The sequence below is a fragment of the Petaurus breviceps genome, unplaced genomic scaffold, assembly GCF_028583685.1.
Source record: "Petaurus breviceps papuanus isolate PSGF00001 unplaced genomic scaffold, PetGlider_PUasm1.0 184, whole genome shotgun sequence".
In the NCBI taxonomy this organism is placed as follows: domain Eukaryota; kingdom Metazoa; phylum Chordata; class Mammalia; order Diprotodontia; family Petauridae; genus Petaurus; species Petaurus breviceps.
This window is the reverse complement of record NW_027185793.1, coordinates 3,792,345-3,808,462: the sequence shown is the minus strand read 5'-3', so window position 1 is coordinate 3,808,462 and position 16,118 is coordinate 3,792,345. Positions and strand designations below refer to the sequence as shown.

The window sequence follows — 16,118 nt, the reverse complement described above, 5'->3', positions numbered from 1 at the left end:
TTTTCCTTAAATAGCAAATTTCTCTAATCATGAGAGGTAAAACTGTAATTAAAAAAAAAAAATATATATATATATATATATATATAATGAATCTCGTTGTGATATCCCAGCACCTCTGAATTGCTATAAAAGAATGCAAGGAAAAGGTACCATACTTTGATGTTCTTCCTATAGTTCTACTATTTATAAAGTGACCATAAGATCTGAACTGATTTTCACCACATGAACTCATTATTGGAAGGACAATATGATTAGATTAGATTAATTCAATTTACTAAATCATACTGTCTTACATACTAAGAGAATCTCCATAAGTCACCTAGAACCTGGAGATGTTGAGGAAATACCTCCACAAAAACTGCCCTGATCCGTGTCCAAGTGTTTGAAAGATGCACAAGAAGGGCTTGCCAGACTCTTAGAGATCATAGATTCTGCCAAGGGAACTGACACACCTATAGCTGCAGCTATAATGTATTCCCCCTACTGTAATTTTGCTTGTTTTATTAGTTCTATACATGTTATGGACCTATTATCTATTCTGCAAGCTGCTTAGAATTTCTGTTTGGACTGATACTGATTTGGGAATTATTAAAAAAAAATTGTGAGGCTATCAATAGGCTCTATGGAGAGATCTTTGGGTCCACGGTATATTGCTGAACTTCTAATAAGGATCTGATTCCTTGTCCTTGGTCACACATAGCAACTACATGCCTGCAAACATAAGGGAAGTGAGGTGCTTGTACTGCAAGCCTGCTGGTCATGGTTTGTCTCCGGTGTTTATGTGGAGGCCCAATATGTAGTCTTCAGCTGCCTTTCTTATCAACAGTTTTAACTCAGAAAACTGTGGGGAAAGATGCCAGAGTAGGTAAGAAAATTCTAAGCTCTCAAGATTTTCACCCACAAAAGAGTTAAAAGAGCACCTTAGGGCAAAAAAATGTGAGTGGAGAGAAATAAGAACAGGGTATAACTGGGGTCCTCCTGGGACAATTTAAGAGCATCAGAAGAAAAATCCCAAGATGAGGTTTTGTACCTGTGAAGAGTAAACACCTGCAGGTTAGGTTCCATTTTAACAGCAAGCAGCAAGCCCTGGGGTTAGTTGGTGTGAGAGGCTGCAGGGGTGAGAAGGAATCAGCAAGATAGGTGAATATGAATGCAGAAAGCCCCAGGCTGTTGAGGAGGTTGGAGGTTTCTTTTTGGCTTCAGGCTAAAAGGAAGAACTGAAGATCTGGGTCAAGAGGCACCATTTCCCATAGCCCAGGGCTAAGGGTGACTACAAATAATTAGGATATTACCTCTGAAAAAATGCACAGGCAAAGGAGAAAGAATCTAACTATAGAAATCTATTATGGGAAGAGTGATGACCAGAGTTCATCCTCAGAGGAAGATATTGAAGTAAAGAAACCCCCAAAGAGTAGTCAAATGGACACCTGCCCAAAAAGAATTCATTGAAGATCTTAAAAAAGATCTTCAATGATAGAGATGGAGGAAAAACTAAAAAAGAAAATAAGAATAATCCAAGAAAAATAAGAAGGGTATGAAAAGAAAGTTAACCAATTAAAAAAGGAAATCCAGAATCTTAAGGAAGAAAATAACACCTTGAAAATCAGAACTGGGTGAAGTAAAGCCAGTGAAATTATAAGAGATCAAGAAATCATTAAACAAAAAGCAAATAATGAAAAAATAGAAGAAAAAGTGAAACATCTTATAAGAAAAACAACAGATTTGGAGAACAGATCAAAAGGAGATAATTTTAAAATTATTAAACTAACTGAAAGTTATGATCAAAAAAAGAATTTTGATACAATAATACAAGAAAACAATTTGATACAATAATACAAAGAAAACTGTCCTGAAGCATTAGAAGGGGGGGTGGTGGAAGAGATCCTATGAGAAAAACTCATAGGAATATCATGGTCAAATTCTGAAACACCCAGCTCAAGGAAAAAATATTAAAGGCATCAAGATTAAAGCAATTTAAATAAGATGGTGCCACAATTAGAATTGCACAAGACGTAGAAGCAGAGACTAATTAAAGGACCATAGGTCTTAGAACACAACATATCAAAGAGCAAAAAAACTGGGGCTCTGGCCAAAACATCATACCCTGCAAAGTTAAATATTATCCTGAATGAAAAAAAAATGGACATTTGATAAACTCTCAGACTCCTAAGACTTAAAAAAAAATCTTGAACTTAATTAAAGATTCAACATATTAAGAACCAAGAGAAATATAAGGCATATAATACAAAGACTGAATATAAGGGACCCATAAGGACAGACTGTTTACTTTTTATGTATGCAAAATGTAAAATGGATGTCTAAGATTCTTATTAATAATTGAGTAGTTTATAAGAAAGATTTGGATAAACCTGAGAATGGTATGAATTTAAAAAGTAAAACCATTTAGGAACAGCTTAAAAGAATAATTATTTGAGGGGCAAAAGGGAGAATTGATACAGAGGAATTAGATGGGGGAGGAGGCTTGGTAGTTCTGGCAACCTGCTTTCACTGGGAATGGGTTTAAGAGGTAACAATATATATACATTTAGAAGAGTATAAAAGTCTTCTAAATTCAGAATAAATAAAATGGTAGGGGCACAGGGAGAGGGGAGAGGACAAGGGAGGGATCTTTAGAGGGGACAGTGAGGGAATAGGAAAAATAGAGGTATGGAAGGGTGTTTAGATTTATGGGAATGGGAGGATGGGGAGGTATCCTTGGAGGGGGGTAGGTAAGTCACAGGAGGGCAAGGTAGCCGGCAGAAGTAGAGTAGAGGAGGCAGAAGCGATAGGAAACAAGAGATATAATCATACATAAAAAACAAAGGTCAGGAGTAGAATAGGTTTGGGAAAGTATATGTCTAAATATGTATTATGGATGTATATGTGTATGTATATAAGAGCTACAGAGAAACATATCTAAACTTTATTGTAGCCTTCTGGGGGGAGGTTGAGGGGAGGGAAAAAAAAGTTAAAAAGTGTGCAGCAGAGAACAAAAGAAAACTCACAAGGAAGCAAAGAAAAGATGGGACAATTCTCAACACAACAAATATTATTTATCATATATGCTTTCTGGAAATGAAAATCTATTGTTACATATTTTGAATCCTCTCTTATGTTGTGCAATGCACATCATATGCTTTTTTTTCTAGCTTTATATTTAAGTCCCAATATTTAACTTTATGATATGTTTTTGTTTCTTTTCTCTATTCTGTATTTGTGTTCTGATGTTTTAATCTAATAAAATTTTGGAAAAAAAAGAGAAAACTGTGACAAAAGGATGAAGAAAGCGAGTACCCCTGCCATTTAAATACCTACAGACTGACTTTATTAATTTACCAAAGATTATGGTCTATAGATATGTTTTGGTATGCAAAGGCCAACTGAGTCATTGGGTAGAGGATTTTCCAGTGATATACACCACAGCATATATAGTAGCAAGGTATCTGATCAAGGACAAATACCAAGATTTGGTTTGCCATGTACTACTGACTGTGACCAAGAGTCATATTTTACTGTGGAAATAACCGAACAACTCTCCAAGTGTTTTGGGATAACTCTGAACCTGCATATCCTTTACCTTATTATCAGGGGGGAGTGGTCAAATAGGGAAAGTAAGATCCTTTTGGGAAAATTATGCCAACAAAAGCTGAAATGCTCTCAGTTCTGTTTCACAGGTCTGGAAGGAGGCAGCTTTGATACAAACTCTGCCTTTACAAGAGTTGATATATTCATTCAAACCAGGTAACTATGTATAGATTCTCAAATTCTGGAAGACTTCTAGTACCAGACCTCCTGGAATGGACCTTTTCAGATCCTGTTGAGCAGTTATACTGCCACCAAGGTTGCCAAGTGCATCACCTGGATACATCACTTCCATGTGAAGTCTGCCATGATTGACCTTAACCCAGCAGAGGATGCAATCTCTGATCAGTCCCTGAACCCAGATATGCTAAAAAAAGAACCTCACTATTAATCAGGAAACCTTAGTCACCTGTTTGTTTGACCCTGATAATTATGACCTTATTTATCCCTCACCTATAACCTATCATGCATTTGTTTTCTGCACTTTCTGCCCTGTTTTGCGCACTTGGGATTGGGGGAACAGAGGCCAAAATGCCAGCCACAACTTTAATTGGACTAATCATTGAATATGTACTGATAATCCTTTAACCTTGCAGGAAGGGATACCCATGGTGGGAGTGGGACAAGATGGTCAGGTTTGTGTGCCTATTTATTCACCAAAATATAGGGAACTGTAAGCACAGAGCTAATAGGGTAGAAGGAGAATTCCTCAACAGCCTTTATCTTAGAGTGGGAGAAAAGTAGTAACATCTCCCCATGTTAACCTCTGCTGGGCTATACTCCAGGGTTGCCCCTATTATGTTAAGAAAAGAACAGACAAAGAGTCAGGTAATGGAATGGCAGATAGGATGTAACTATATCACGTCCCTACATAAGTATGTGACTATCCATGGTTAATCGATTTTTCATGGCTGAAATATTTGTTTATAACTTTTCTATCAGTCTTCTTTATAGGGATTATTTGCTGTGTATGTTTACAGTGTCTCTCTTGGTGTAAGAAATTATTTGCAAGGTCTAATCCCAAATTTCACATAGCTGAGATTAAGATAATATAGCTGAAGACAGAGGAGCTATACTATGAGTATGGTTAGCACCAAAGAGGGAACTGTACATAGTTACTTGTACAGTCAGTTTGAGTGACCCCATGTTTAAAACCTTGCTTAAACTTTGGGTATGTGCACAGCCAGTCTGCAGGTGATGGCAGTCTGGACACACCCTTTTAAGCACATGCACTTAGACATGGGGGAGAAGCTGAGGTGGCACAAATCCCATCCTCTCATTAGATGTGTATCAATTGATATACTTTTGCCCTGATATGGAAGTTGTTTAATCCTGTCTATAAAGGCAGTCTATAGTTTGAAATCTAAGCTGGCAGTACTCCAACTGCTTGCTGCCTTGGTGCTAATAAATTCCTTTGTCTTATTTCCTGAGGTCGCCTTACTGACCAGGGCAAGGCCTAAATAAGGATTTTCTCTTAATGAAAGAAAGAAAAAACTGCAGTTATTTTCTTTGTTTTCTCTTTAAGACAGAACAACCCTAATACTGGAAATGATAGAACAAGAATGACCAAAAGGGAACTGATACCCAGGATAAGTAAGGACACCTAATGAATTAATGAATTACAAAAGAGTCTGCACAGCATGGGCAAGTGGGATTAGAAATGGTTAGAAATCAGTTTTCTGAAAAGAAAGCTGTGAATTGTAAACTAGATAAATCAGCTATGTGATGTAGCAGCAAAAAAACAAATTTAATTTGGGGCTGCATTATGAGAAGTTTTTCTTCCAGCAATAGCAAAGTAATAACCTCACTGTACTGTGCTCTCACCTAACACCACCAGGCTTATAGTGTTCAGTTCTGGATTTAAGTACAATAAGATAAGCTGGAAAGTGTATACAGGAGGGTAATCAGGATGGGTAAACATCCTGAGTCCATATTGTATGAAGACTAATTGAAGGAAATAGTAATACATACTTAGTGTGGAGAAAAGAAGACTTAGAAGAGAAACAGCAGCTATTTCAAATGGGTGAAAGACTGTCACACAGAGGAGAGATGAGAGTTGTTCTTTTTTGGTGATGGAGGGTAGAAACAAAGTCAATGGACAGAAGACATAAAGAGACATATTTAGGTTTGATGTTTTGTTGACTTCCTAACACAATAAGAGCTATCCAAAAGTAGAATGGGTTGACATCAGTTGCAATGGGTTTACTCTTGTTGGAGGTCTTCAAGCAAAGACTACATGACTAGTTGCTGTGTATATTACAGTGGAGATTCCTTTCTTGTATAGGTTGTATCAGATGACAACTAAGGTCCTTTCCCACAGCTCCACTAGTGCATATATTATATCATGATATTTTTAAAAGGTGTCTTAAACAGAATCAAAGAGTCTTAAAAGTTCCCGTGGGAAGTCTATTTGTTGCATATTCCATTTCAGAGAAATGTTGTATACTGCACTCTAGTTCAAGAACTACTTGTATGAATTTACAGTTAGGTAGTTCACTTAGTTTGATATCTCAGTTTCGTCATGTTATTCAGTTTGAGAATTGGTCTTAGTACTCTATCCCATAACTGAAATGTTAGTAGTCTAAAGGGCACAAGGTCTTTTAAGGGGGCATCTGTCTCAGTGCTGAGGCTTGAAAGAAGAGTGAGGATAGCAGAAAAAGCTAAAGCAACTTTGTTTTGTCCATAGACAGCTTCTCTGCCCTACCCTGATCTGTCTGTGCTGCAACCCTAGCCTTGCAACCGCCCTTATTACTAAGTCAGCAATTCTACCTACTAGGATGCAATTGCAAGAAACACCCGAAGAAGAGCTTTTCTTGTTATAAGCCCAGCAACAGGCCTGTCCAATCCAAGGCTACCATATCCTCTATTTCTACCCTGAAAGCCACTAGTGACAGACTTTGTCTAATCCTAAAGTACCCCATACCCAATGCACCTCTTGTCTAAATTGAAACTCATATAAGATTTGACATTTTGTTATTTCAGGCAGCCTATGTGGATAGGTTCCCTCACTGGCAAACTCAATAAACCCTTCTTAGTTCCTCAATTTTTGGTTTGGGTTTGGTTTTGGTTCTGGTTTGTTCTAGCACCAACATTTTTATCCACAAGAGCATCCTTTAAGGATGCCATGAGGTATTAGATGAAACAGTGGTATTAGGCTTGTGTCAGTCACCCAAGGTTTTCCTACTGTTTTGTGAGTATCGCTGGCACCAAAGACTAATGAAAAGAATCTGCCTGAGTCTCCTCCTCCCTTCCCTAAGTGGAATAATTTTCCATTTTGAGGTAAATAAGAGTATGGATATATAACCTAGGCTATGAACATAAAACAGGTGGGGATATTTTGTACAGAAGAACTGTCAACTCCTCCCTGTACTTTCCATTCATAAGGTGGAATGGGAGTAATATTTTGTGTTTCTATTATCTTGCGGGATCAAATCTTTAGGAAGCCAGTGTAACGGGAATGGGAATTTGAATATCTTCACTGCTTTGAAAATAAACTCTGACTATTCCTGAATAGGCTGAATGTAATCACATGAAAGGAAGCAGAGCCCACAGGAAGCTGGTGAGAGCTAGCCAGATTCTGGGGGAGAGAGAATGCTCATTAAGGAGACAGAGAAGTTTGTGAGTAGATATTGATCTTGTATTGGTTTGTGGGAAGGCTGAAAGATGCTATGGCTCTCAGCATTATTGTGGCTTCTGAATACGTTTTGTACTATGATGGAATTGGCTTACTGGTTTTGGGAATAAGTTTTCTGGTGTCTAAGTAAATGTTTCAGTTCTATCCTCTATCTGGAGAATTTCGTATATTTTACAATTGAATGTCAATGCAATACTTATAGTCATGGTCTTCATCATGATTGTAGGTGCTGTAAATATTGCATTGATGCTACAGCCAGGTATGAAAACAGCTACCTATCCTATACCTTGATCTTTAGTTCATGTTCTTAATGATTTCTTTTAAAAAAGCAATAATGATGATCTCTACCACTTATATAGTACTTTAAGGTTTACAAATCATTTACAAATATTTTCTCTGACTGGTTAGATTCCTTCCTTCCTTCTTTTGTAAAACCTTAAACCCACTTCACTCTGAAGCTCATAGATTCATCCAAAATAGGTCCCTGCCCAAGCTCCACTTGGTGGTCTGTATTTATGTCAATGGCAATTGTTTCTCTTTCCAACAGCATCCCTGAGGCTCTTCCCCTCCCAGTTTAAATGTAACATGTAGAACAATCTAGAAGAAAGCTTAGAAGGGATTCTCTCACACCTCACATCCCTTAATTCACAATAGGATCTTCCAAGAATAGATCATGAAACACAATCTAATTGAGGAGTTGAAGTAATTAGGAATGGGATACACTACAAAGAGATTAAATATAGTGGGAAAAGGTCTCACAAACATAAAAATATTTATAGCAGGACTTTATATGGTTGCAAAAAACTGCAAGTGTGTGCTTCTTGATTGAAGAATGGCTGAGTGAAATATGGTAGATGAATGCTACTGTGCCAAAAAAAAGGACAAACATGAAGAACACAGAAGAACCTGGGGACACTTGGATAGAGAGGAAGTAAGTAAAAAGAACAGAACAATAGACACAATGATAAAAATAACAAAGAAAAATGGCAGTAAGATAGATACTCAGATGAATATAAAGGCCAATTCTGACTCCAAATGACCAATAATGAAATGTAACTTTCTCCCCTCGGTAAAGAGCATTCTAGAGGTACAAAATGAGAGATATGTTGTCATATGTGATGAATGTGTCAATTCTGCTTAACTGTTTCAAGAAAATGTAGGGTTAGGTTATTATAAAATGACAGTGTTGTCGAAAAAGCATCAAGGCAATGTTTTTAAAAAGACAGAACTTGGGAGTAGAGTCAAGATGGTAAAGCAAAAGCTAGTAACTTTGCTTTGGATCCTCCCAAACCTCCTTTACAATGACCTAGAAAATATGCCAAATTGAACTGAGTTACAAAGTTAAGAAAAAGTCTTAATGAGTCACTTTTCCAGCCCAATGTAGCTCAGGAAGATAGAGAGATGTCTAGGGACACATAAGTTGGGGCTGGCCATGAGCATGGCAGAAGTAGCACTGCCACGGTAGAGAACACCCTAGTACCCATTAACAGAACTGAACACTTGGGCAGAAAGAGATGTCAGGGGACCCCTTAGTAATACAGGGAGGGGTCATCTAGCAGCTCTATTTATTACCTAGTTCTGGGTCACAGTTAGAGGTAAAGGCATGGTCACAGTTTTGAGGGAGTAGGGCCCTACTTGTGTAAGGAGCAGAAAATAAACCAGAAGGGCAGTGAAAAATACCCCTTCCAAGATCATACCATGCTGGAAATACTAAAAACTTACAGGCCCCCAGACTGAACTTTGAAAGCAGAAGCAGGACAAAAATGATGGATGTTCAGGTCTATCCAGAGGTAAGTAGAGAACAACTCTAACATAAAGTCCAAGGTCAAGAAATAGGCTGGATCAGCAAGTATTATATGTAATGGGGAGAAGCTAGAAGCATTTCCCATAAGATCAGGGGTGAAACAAGGGTGTCCACTATCACCCCTCTTATTCAATCTGGTACTAGAAATGTTAGCAGTAACAATTAGAGAAGAAAAAGAAATCAAAGGAATCAAATTAGGCAAAGAAGAGACCAAGCTATCACTCTTTGAAGATGATATGATGATATACTTAGAGAATCCTAGAGAATCAAGTAAAAAACTACTTGAGACAATAAATAAATTTGGTAAAGTTGCAGGATATAAAATAAACCCACATAAATCCTCAGCATTCCTATATATTTCCAATGAAATTCAACAGCAAGAGATAGAAAGAGACATCCCATTTAAAGTTACTGTAGACACTATAAAATATTTGGGAATCTACCTGCCAAAACAAACCCAGGACCTATATGACCAAAACTACAAAACAATTTTCACACAAATAAAGTCAGATCTAACTAATTGGAAAAATATGAATTGCTCGTGGCTGGGTCGAGCTAATATAATAAAAATGACAATTTTACCTAAATTAAATTGTATATTTAGTGCCATACCAATTAATTTACCAAAAAACTACTTTACAGAGCTAGAAAAAATAGTAACAAAATTCATTTGGAAGAATAAATGGTCCAGAACATCAAGGGAATTAATAAAAAGAAATGCTAGGGAAGGTGGACTAGCTATACCAGATTTCAATCTGTATTATAAAGCAGCAGTCATCAAAGCTACTTGGTACTGGCTGAGGAATAGAGGAGTGGATCAATGGAATAGATTAGGCACACGAGATTCAGAACTCAACTACTACAGTAATATATTGTTTGATAAACCCCTAGACCCTGGTTTTTGGGATAAGAACTCACTCTTTGACAAAAACTTCTGGGAAAACTGGAATATAGTATGGCAGAAACTGGGCATAGACCATTATCTAACACCATATACCAAAATCAAGTCTAAATGGGTACATGATCTAGGTATAAATTTATAGGCTGATACTATAAGCAGTCTCCTAGAACAAGGAATAGTTTACCTATCAGACTTGTGGAGAGGGAAAGACTTTATGACTAAACAAGAATTAGAGAACATTATAAAATGTAAAATGGATAATTTTGACTACATGAAATTGAAAAGCTTCTGTACAAACAAAGCCAATGTAACCAAGATTAAGAGGGAGGTGGGAAATTGGGAAAGAATCTTTACAACCTATGTCTCTGACAAAAGACTCATTTCTAAAATATACAGAGAATTGAGTCAAATTTATAAGAATACAAGTCATTCCCCAAATGATAAATGGTCAAAAGATATGAACAGGCAGTTTTCAGAGAAAGAAATTAAAGATATCTATAAGCACATGAAGAAATGCTCTAATTCACTATTGATTAGAGAAATGCAAATCAAAACAACTCTGAGGTACCACATCTCACCAGTCAGATTGGCTAAGATGACAAAACAGGAAAACGATAAATGCTGGAGAGGATGTGGGCAAATTGGAACACTAATGCATTGCTGGTGGAGCTGTGAACTGATCCAGCCTTTCTGGAGAGCAATCTGGAATTATGCCCAAAGAGCTATAAATACTTTCATACCCTTTGATCCAGCAATACCACTCCTAGGGTTATATCCCAAAGAGATCATAGAAGTGGGAGAAAGACCCATATGTACAAAAATGTTTATACCAGCTCTTTTTGTGGTGGCAAAGAATTGGAAATTAAGGGGGTGCCCATCAATTGGGGAATGGCTGAACAAGTTGTGGTATATGCATGTTATGGAATACTATTGTGCTATAAAAGACACGAGGAGCAGGCGGTCTTCATATTTACCTGGAGAGGCTTATACAAACTGATGCTGAGTGAGAAGAGTAGAACCAGGAGAAATCTGTACACAATTACAGACACAATGTATGTGTGATGACCAACTTTGATAGACTGGTCTCCTCTCGGCAATGCAGTGATATAAGTCAATCCTAAAAGACTTGTGATGGAGAGAAATATGTGCATCCAGAGAAAGAACTAGAAAGAACTGAGTTTATATCCAGGTGGAAGCAAAATATCTGATCTTCTTCCTTGTCTTATTTGGTTTTATGTCCTCTTTACCATTTTTCATTCCAGCTGATACGATCAGTCTTTATAACCTGACTAAGGTATAATGTGAAAGTATTTACAGATCCTATATTTGACTATATGCCGCCATGGGGGGAGGGGGACAAAATGTGAAACTCAAGGAATTGTGGAATTGAATCCTGTAAACTAAAAGGAAACAAACAAATTAAAAAAAAAAAAAGAAATAGGCTGGAAAAAGGATCAAACAACAAAAAGAAGACCCTGACCATAAAAAAGCTATTATGGTGACAGAGAAGTCCAAGACACAAACTGAGAAGACAATGACTTGAAAACATCTACAACCAAAGCCTCAAAAAGAGAGCTGCAGTAATGGCAAGCAAAGTGGTACTTTGCTCCTTGTTTCAGCTATTCAAGTGCCTTTGAGCCTGGCCTGTGATTATAGCAATTTTTGTTGGAAACAGTATACAGTGTGTTGCTCTTAATAAGCCTAATGTCATCATGTGGAGCCCACGTGGGGAAGGACCTTTACTTGGGTATTTAGTGTTCAGAGATTATGACTGTGACCTAGGGGTGGATGGCCTTTGTATTTTCCATTGCCCCTTAAGGATGATTGCAAGTCAGTCTCAAGTCAAGATAAAAGAAGATTTTTACTTGGGTACTCAATACTGATTGATGAGATTGTAACTTACTGAATAAGTTTTGTTTAAGATTATGTGGCCACCTTAGTAATAAGTTATGTTATATAGTTGTGAAAGCTTTGCTTTCAATTCATAGCTGAATAAAGAGTTTGGTATACTATGCAATCAAAACCTTAAAGTTATTCAGAGCAGCAGTCCTCAGGAAAGCTGCTTGTGATTGGCTTTACAGTTGCCCATACTGAAGAATAATTTCATTCATGGTATTTGAATAATTTATTTTTATTCACTGATTTTCATTTTGTGGTCAAGATCAAATATTTAATAGTTTTTTTGTTTGTCTAGGACTATAATTTCATTAGTATATGGAGCATGAAGGGAAGAAAACTCCCTTTAATTAATGTAATATTACATCACACCTTTTTTGTTTATATAGCCATAAACTGGCAACTGTCCTTCAATTCTAGAAAACCTGGGATCAAGGCCCACATGTGACACATCCTGATTTAATGATTCCCCTGAGGCATTTAACCTCTTTTGCCCCCAGGTTACATTTTTAAGACTGTCTTTTTACATGTATATAATGGAAGAAAGAACATATAAATCCTACCAAGCCAAACCAGACTACTGATCAGATTAGAAATGTACATGTTTTCAATACTGTGAAATATTCAATGACAAATTTTCAAAATATATTGGATAGTAGACCTAATCTCTTTTTAAATAAACTGTATATCAACTATAAACATAGTATATTAAGAAAAAATATTGATCACATTCTAAATCTCATAAGTGTTTTAATCTTCATAAAGACAAGCCAATCCAAGCTAATCTTTTCAAAGCATCTGGTAAAAAAAAAAAATTAAGAAACGATTTGGAGCAACTACCACAATAAAATCTTGCCCATGCATAGGGTTTCAAAAAACTTACCTCTCTTGAAGCAGGTCTATACCCATACCCAGATGGTAAATTTTTGTCTTCTTCACAGCCTTTGGCTCCTGGGCTAAAGTGTAACTCAACATGAAAACGCTCTTCAGAGGACAGATCCTGAGAAAGGTGAGAAAATGTTCTCTCTCAAAATGAGGGATTTAGAATTATTTATTTTTGAAAAAATACAGAACAAAATAATCAAACTAAGTTACCTTGTTTGGATCCTCATAGAGCATGATAACAATCTGAGTCATGTAATTGAGTTCATTGACAACATTTAGATAATCCATAGCACGCCTCCACTGATCATCTTTTGATTCCTAAACAAAAGTTTCATGTCATACCATTTCTAGTTTATTACATTACAGGTTCTAAATGATAATTTTATTTTTCAGTATTCTTTCCTTAATTCTAAGAGACAAAATGGAAAGACCATGAATCTTTATTATAAAAGCCCACCATTTTCCAGTATAACTCATTGTAATTTCACAAACAATAGAATATATGGCTTTATTCCTTTCTGTTTATGTAAAATATGAGAAGCATCATGGCTTACTAGATAGAACACTGAACTTTGAATCTAGAAGGCTTGGGTTCAATTCTACCTCTGACATTTACTAGCAATATAACCATGGGCAAGTCACTTCTGTATACTTTGGTCTTTCTCTAGGATTTATCTGTCTTAGACTAGTTTGAGTTGGGATGTAAGTTCCTCTGCTGTTAAAAATTTCATTTTTCATATTCATGTGCATAAAATACACATGTAATATTAAATATCTCAAATTATTTTGGTTTATATGCAATATTTGACAAATTATCCTACAGCTATAACAGTTGTTACCAGAATCAGTAATCCTATGTATCAATATATACAATATAAATGATCTTGAAAAAAAAAACTACTGATCATGTAAGATCTGAAGGCAGAGATGGTCCCATTATGATGATGAAAATCCTACAGCCTCTAATATAGTACTATACACCCTGAACACAATAAGAGCTCAGCTTTTTTTGTGTGTGTGTGGGGGGCATCTAGATTCATCCTTTTGAGGAATTCATAGTGTAGAAATTCTTCCCACAAAAGCAGATGAACAACTCATTTGTAATTTATAATCTTAATAAGTCATCCAGGGCAATGAGAAGTTAAATGACTTGTCCACAATCAACTATATATGTATCTAGAGACAAGGTATGAATCCAGAACTTCCCAACTCTAAAACTGTCCATCCATAAGTGTTAAACTATCATCTTGGAATTTCAGAGATGGGTGAGACCTTAGAGATCAACGAGTACAACTCTCTTAATTTACAAATGAGGAAGCTGAAGAAAAGTAATTTACCTAAGATTATACTGCTGTCAGAGGTAGGACTAGAACATGGGCAGCTTATAATTCAGTGTTCTTTCTGTGATGCCATACTGTTTATATATGTGTATATATGTATATGTATATATATATATATATATGTATGTATATACATACACACATTTTGCTTTTTGGAAGGGGGAAGGTAGGGCATGGGGTTAAGGGACTTGCTCAAGGTCACACAGCTGTGTGTGTGTGTGTGTGTGTGTGTGTGTGTGTGTGTATTAAGTGTCTGAGCCTGGATTTGAACTCAGGTCCTCCTGATTCCAGGGCTGGTACTCTATTCATTGTGCCACCTAACCGCCCCAGATGCCATACTGTTAATGACCTCATGTGTATGTAAAAATTTTGTATGTAGGGATAAGTACTAGACCTGTGATTTTATTCCTTTAGAAAACTTTAAGATGAGGAAACTACTACCTCTACCAATTCAGGTTAGCACTTAAGAGTCTTCTAGCTGGCTAGAGCACTTGAGAAGGGCTAAGTGACTTCCCCAGAGTCACACAGCCAATATTTAGGACCCAAACCCAAGTCTTCTGGCTGCAAGACCAGCTCTCTATCCAGCATGCCCTGCTGACTCTCAATTATACATATGTACTTATTTGTGCATGTACAAATGTATGCTTATAGAAAATATGCAATATAACTTACACATGTACATCTCTATAAAGTTGTCTGAAAATAATTTTTCTAAATTAAATCATATTTTGCTATAAACTTACCTTGCTGCTTCAGAGAAGTTTTGCTTTTTTAGTTTGAAGTTTGTTACACTGTGTCTTGTTTTCAAGAAAATCTAATATAGGATCATAGATTAAGAGCTGGAAGGGATCACTTTTATTTTACCAATGAAGAAACTGAAGTTCAAATAGGTTAAAATAATTTTCCCAAAATCCAATTGGTAACAAGTGAAGAGCTGGCATTCAAAAATCCATGGTTATAAAGACAGAGAAATCAGGCATTGTTTCCAACATTTTATCTTCCTGCAGAATATCCATCTTCTCTGTTTTTAGGAGGTTATAGGTGGAGAGAAGTGAAAGAGTGACCCAGAAGATGGGAAGATATTCCATGAAATCAGTGCATGGAACATGTACTCTAGTGTGGAAATTATGGGACAAAGTCCCTATTCCAGTTACCTTCAGTAGCAGCACACATGCACAGAGAGAATAGGGAAACTGTATTAGCACCAGGGAAAAAGTGAAATCGAGATCATCACCATGCCCTAAGGGCAAAAATAAAAGTAAGGTGGTAAAAGGATGGAATATGAATTGAGGCGATTCTAACTGCAAAATCTTCATATTTTGATTTCCAAGCTTCAGCAATGAATATATAAATCTATATACAAACATAAATGTATAATTTTTTATATACATGTATAAGTATAAAGACATAAAAATGAGAGAAAGTGAATATTTAATGATTTCACTTCTTTTAAGATATTTTAGGAGCTATCTTGTTTATAGGATAATTAGAGTGGAAAACTGCATTAGGACCCCATGGATTGGATTTTAGATAACTCACAATTGTGAACACTTTAATTTACAGAATGCTTTTAACTTTACAATAGTGCTGTGAATGCAATTATTATTGTTTTTAAATGCCTGTGTCTGGCATGTAGTAGGTACTTAATAAATAAATGTTTATTGTTTTGGATTGGAAATGAGAAAACTGAGAATCAAAGAGGTTATGTAATCCCCCTACTCAATAAATTCCAGTGACTCCCACTTACAGGATCAAATATGCCATCTTCTATTTGGTATTTAAGGACTTTCATAACCTACAACCTGCCTTCTTTTCTAGTTTTCTTATACCTTTACAGACCTCTTTGGCCTTCTCTTCCAACTTCCTCCCCCCGTCCTCTATCTAGTCACAATAATCTTCCTGCAGAAGGCACTTCACCTCCCCACCACAGGTATTTTCACTAGCTGAATCCTGGCTTCTTTAAATTCCCAGCTAAAAGACCATTTTCTACAGGAAGTCTTTCCTGATTAATTCTAATGCCTTCAATTCAAACAATTTTCCCTGTACAGATCTGGTTTGTACATACCGTGTTTCCCC

The 16,118-nt window shown here is 36.5% G+C and overlaps 1 protein-coding gene across 18 annotated transcripts in view; it reads right to left on the bottom strand.

Annotated features, from left to right (window-relative positions):
- Positions 1–16,118, bottom strand: part of PPIP5K2 (diphosphoinositol pentakisphosphate kinase 2) — a 125,518-nt gene that overhangs the window by 22,763 nt on the left and 86,637 nt on the right. For all 18 annotated transcript variants that reach the window (XM_069088104.1, XM_069088113.1, XM_069088114.1 and 15 more), the window contains 2 exons: positions 12,913–13,020; positions 12,701–12,817 (listed from right to left, as the gene is read on the bottom strand). In XM_069088104.1, coding sequence (XP_068944205.1) covers positions 12,701–12,817; positions 12,913–13,020 — 225 coding nt within the window. The remainder of the gene's footprint in view (positions 1–12,700; positions 12,818–12,912; positions 13,021–16,118) is intronic.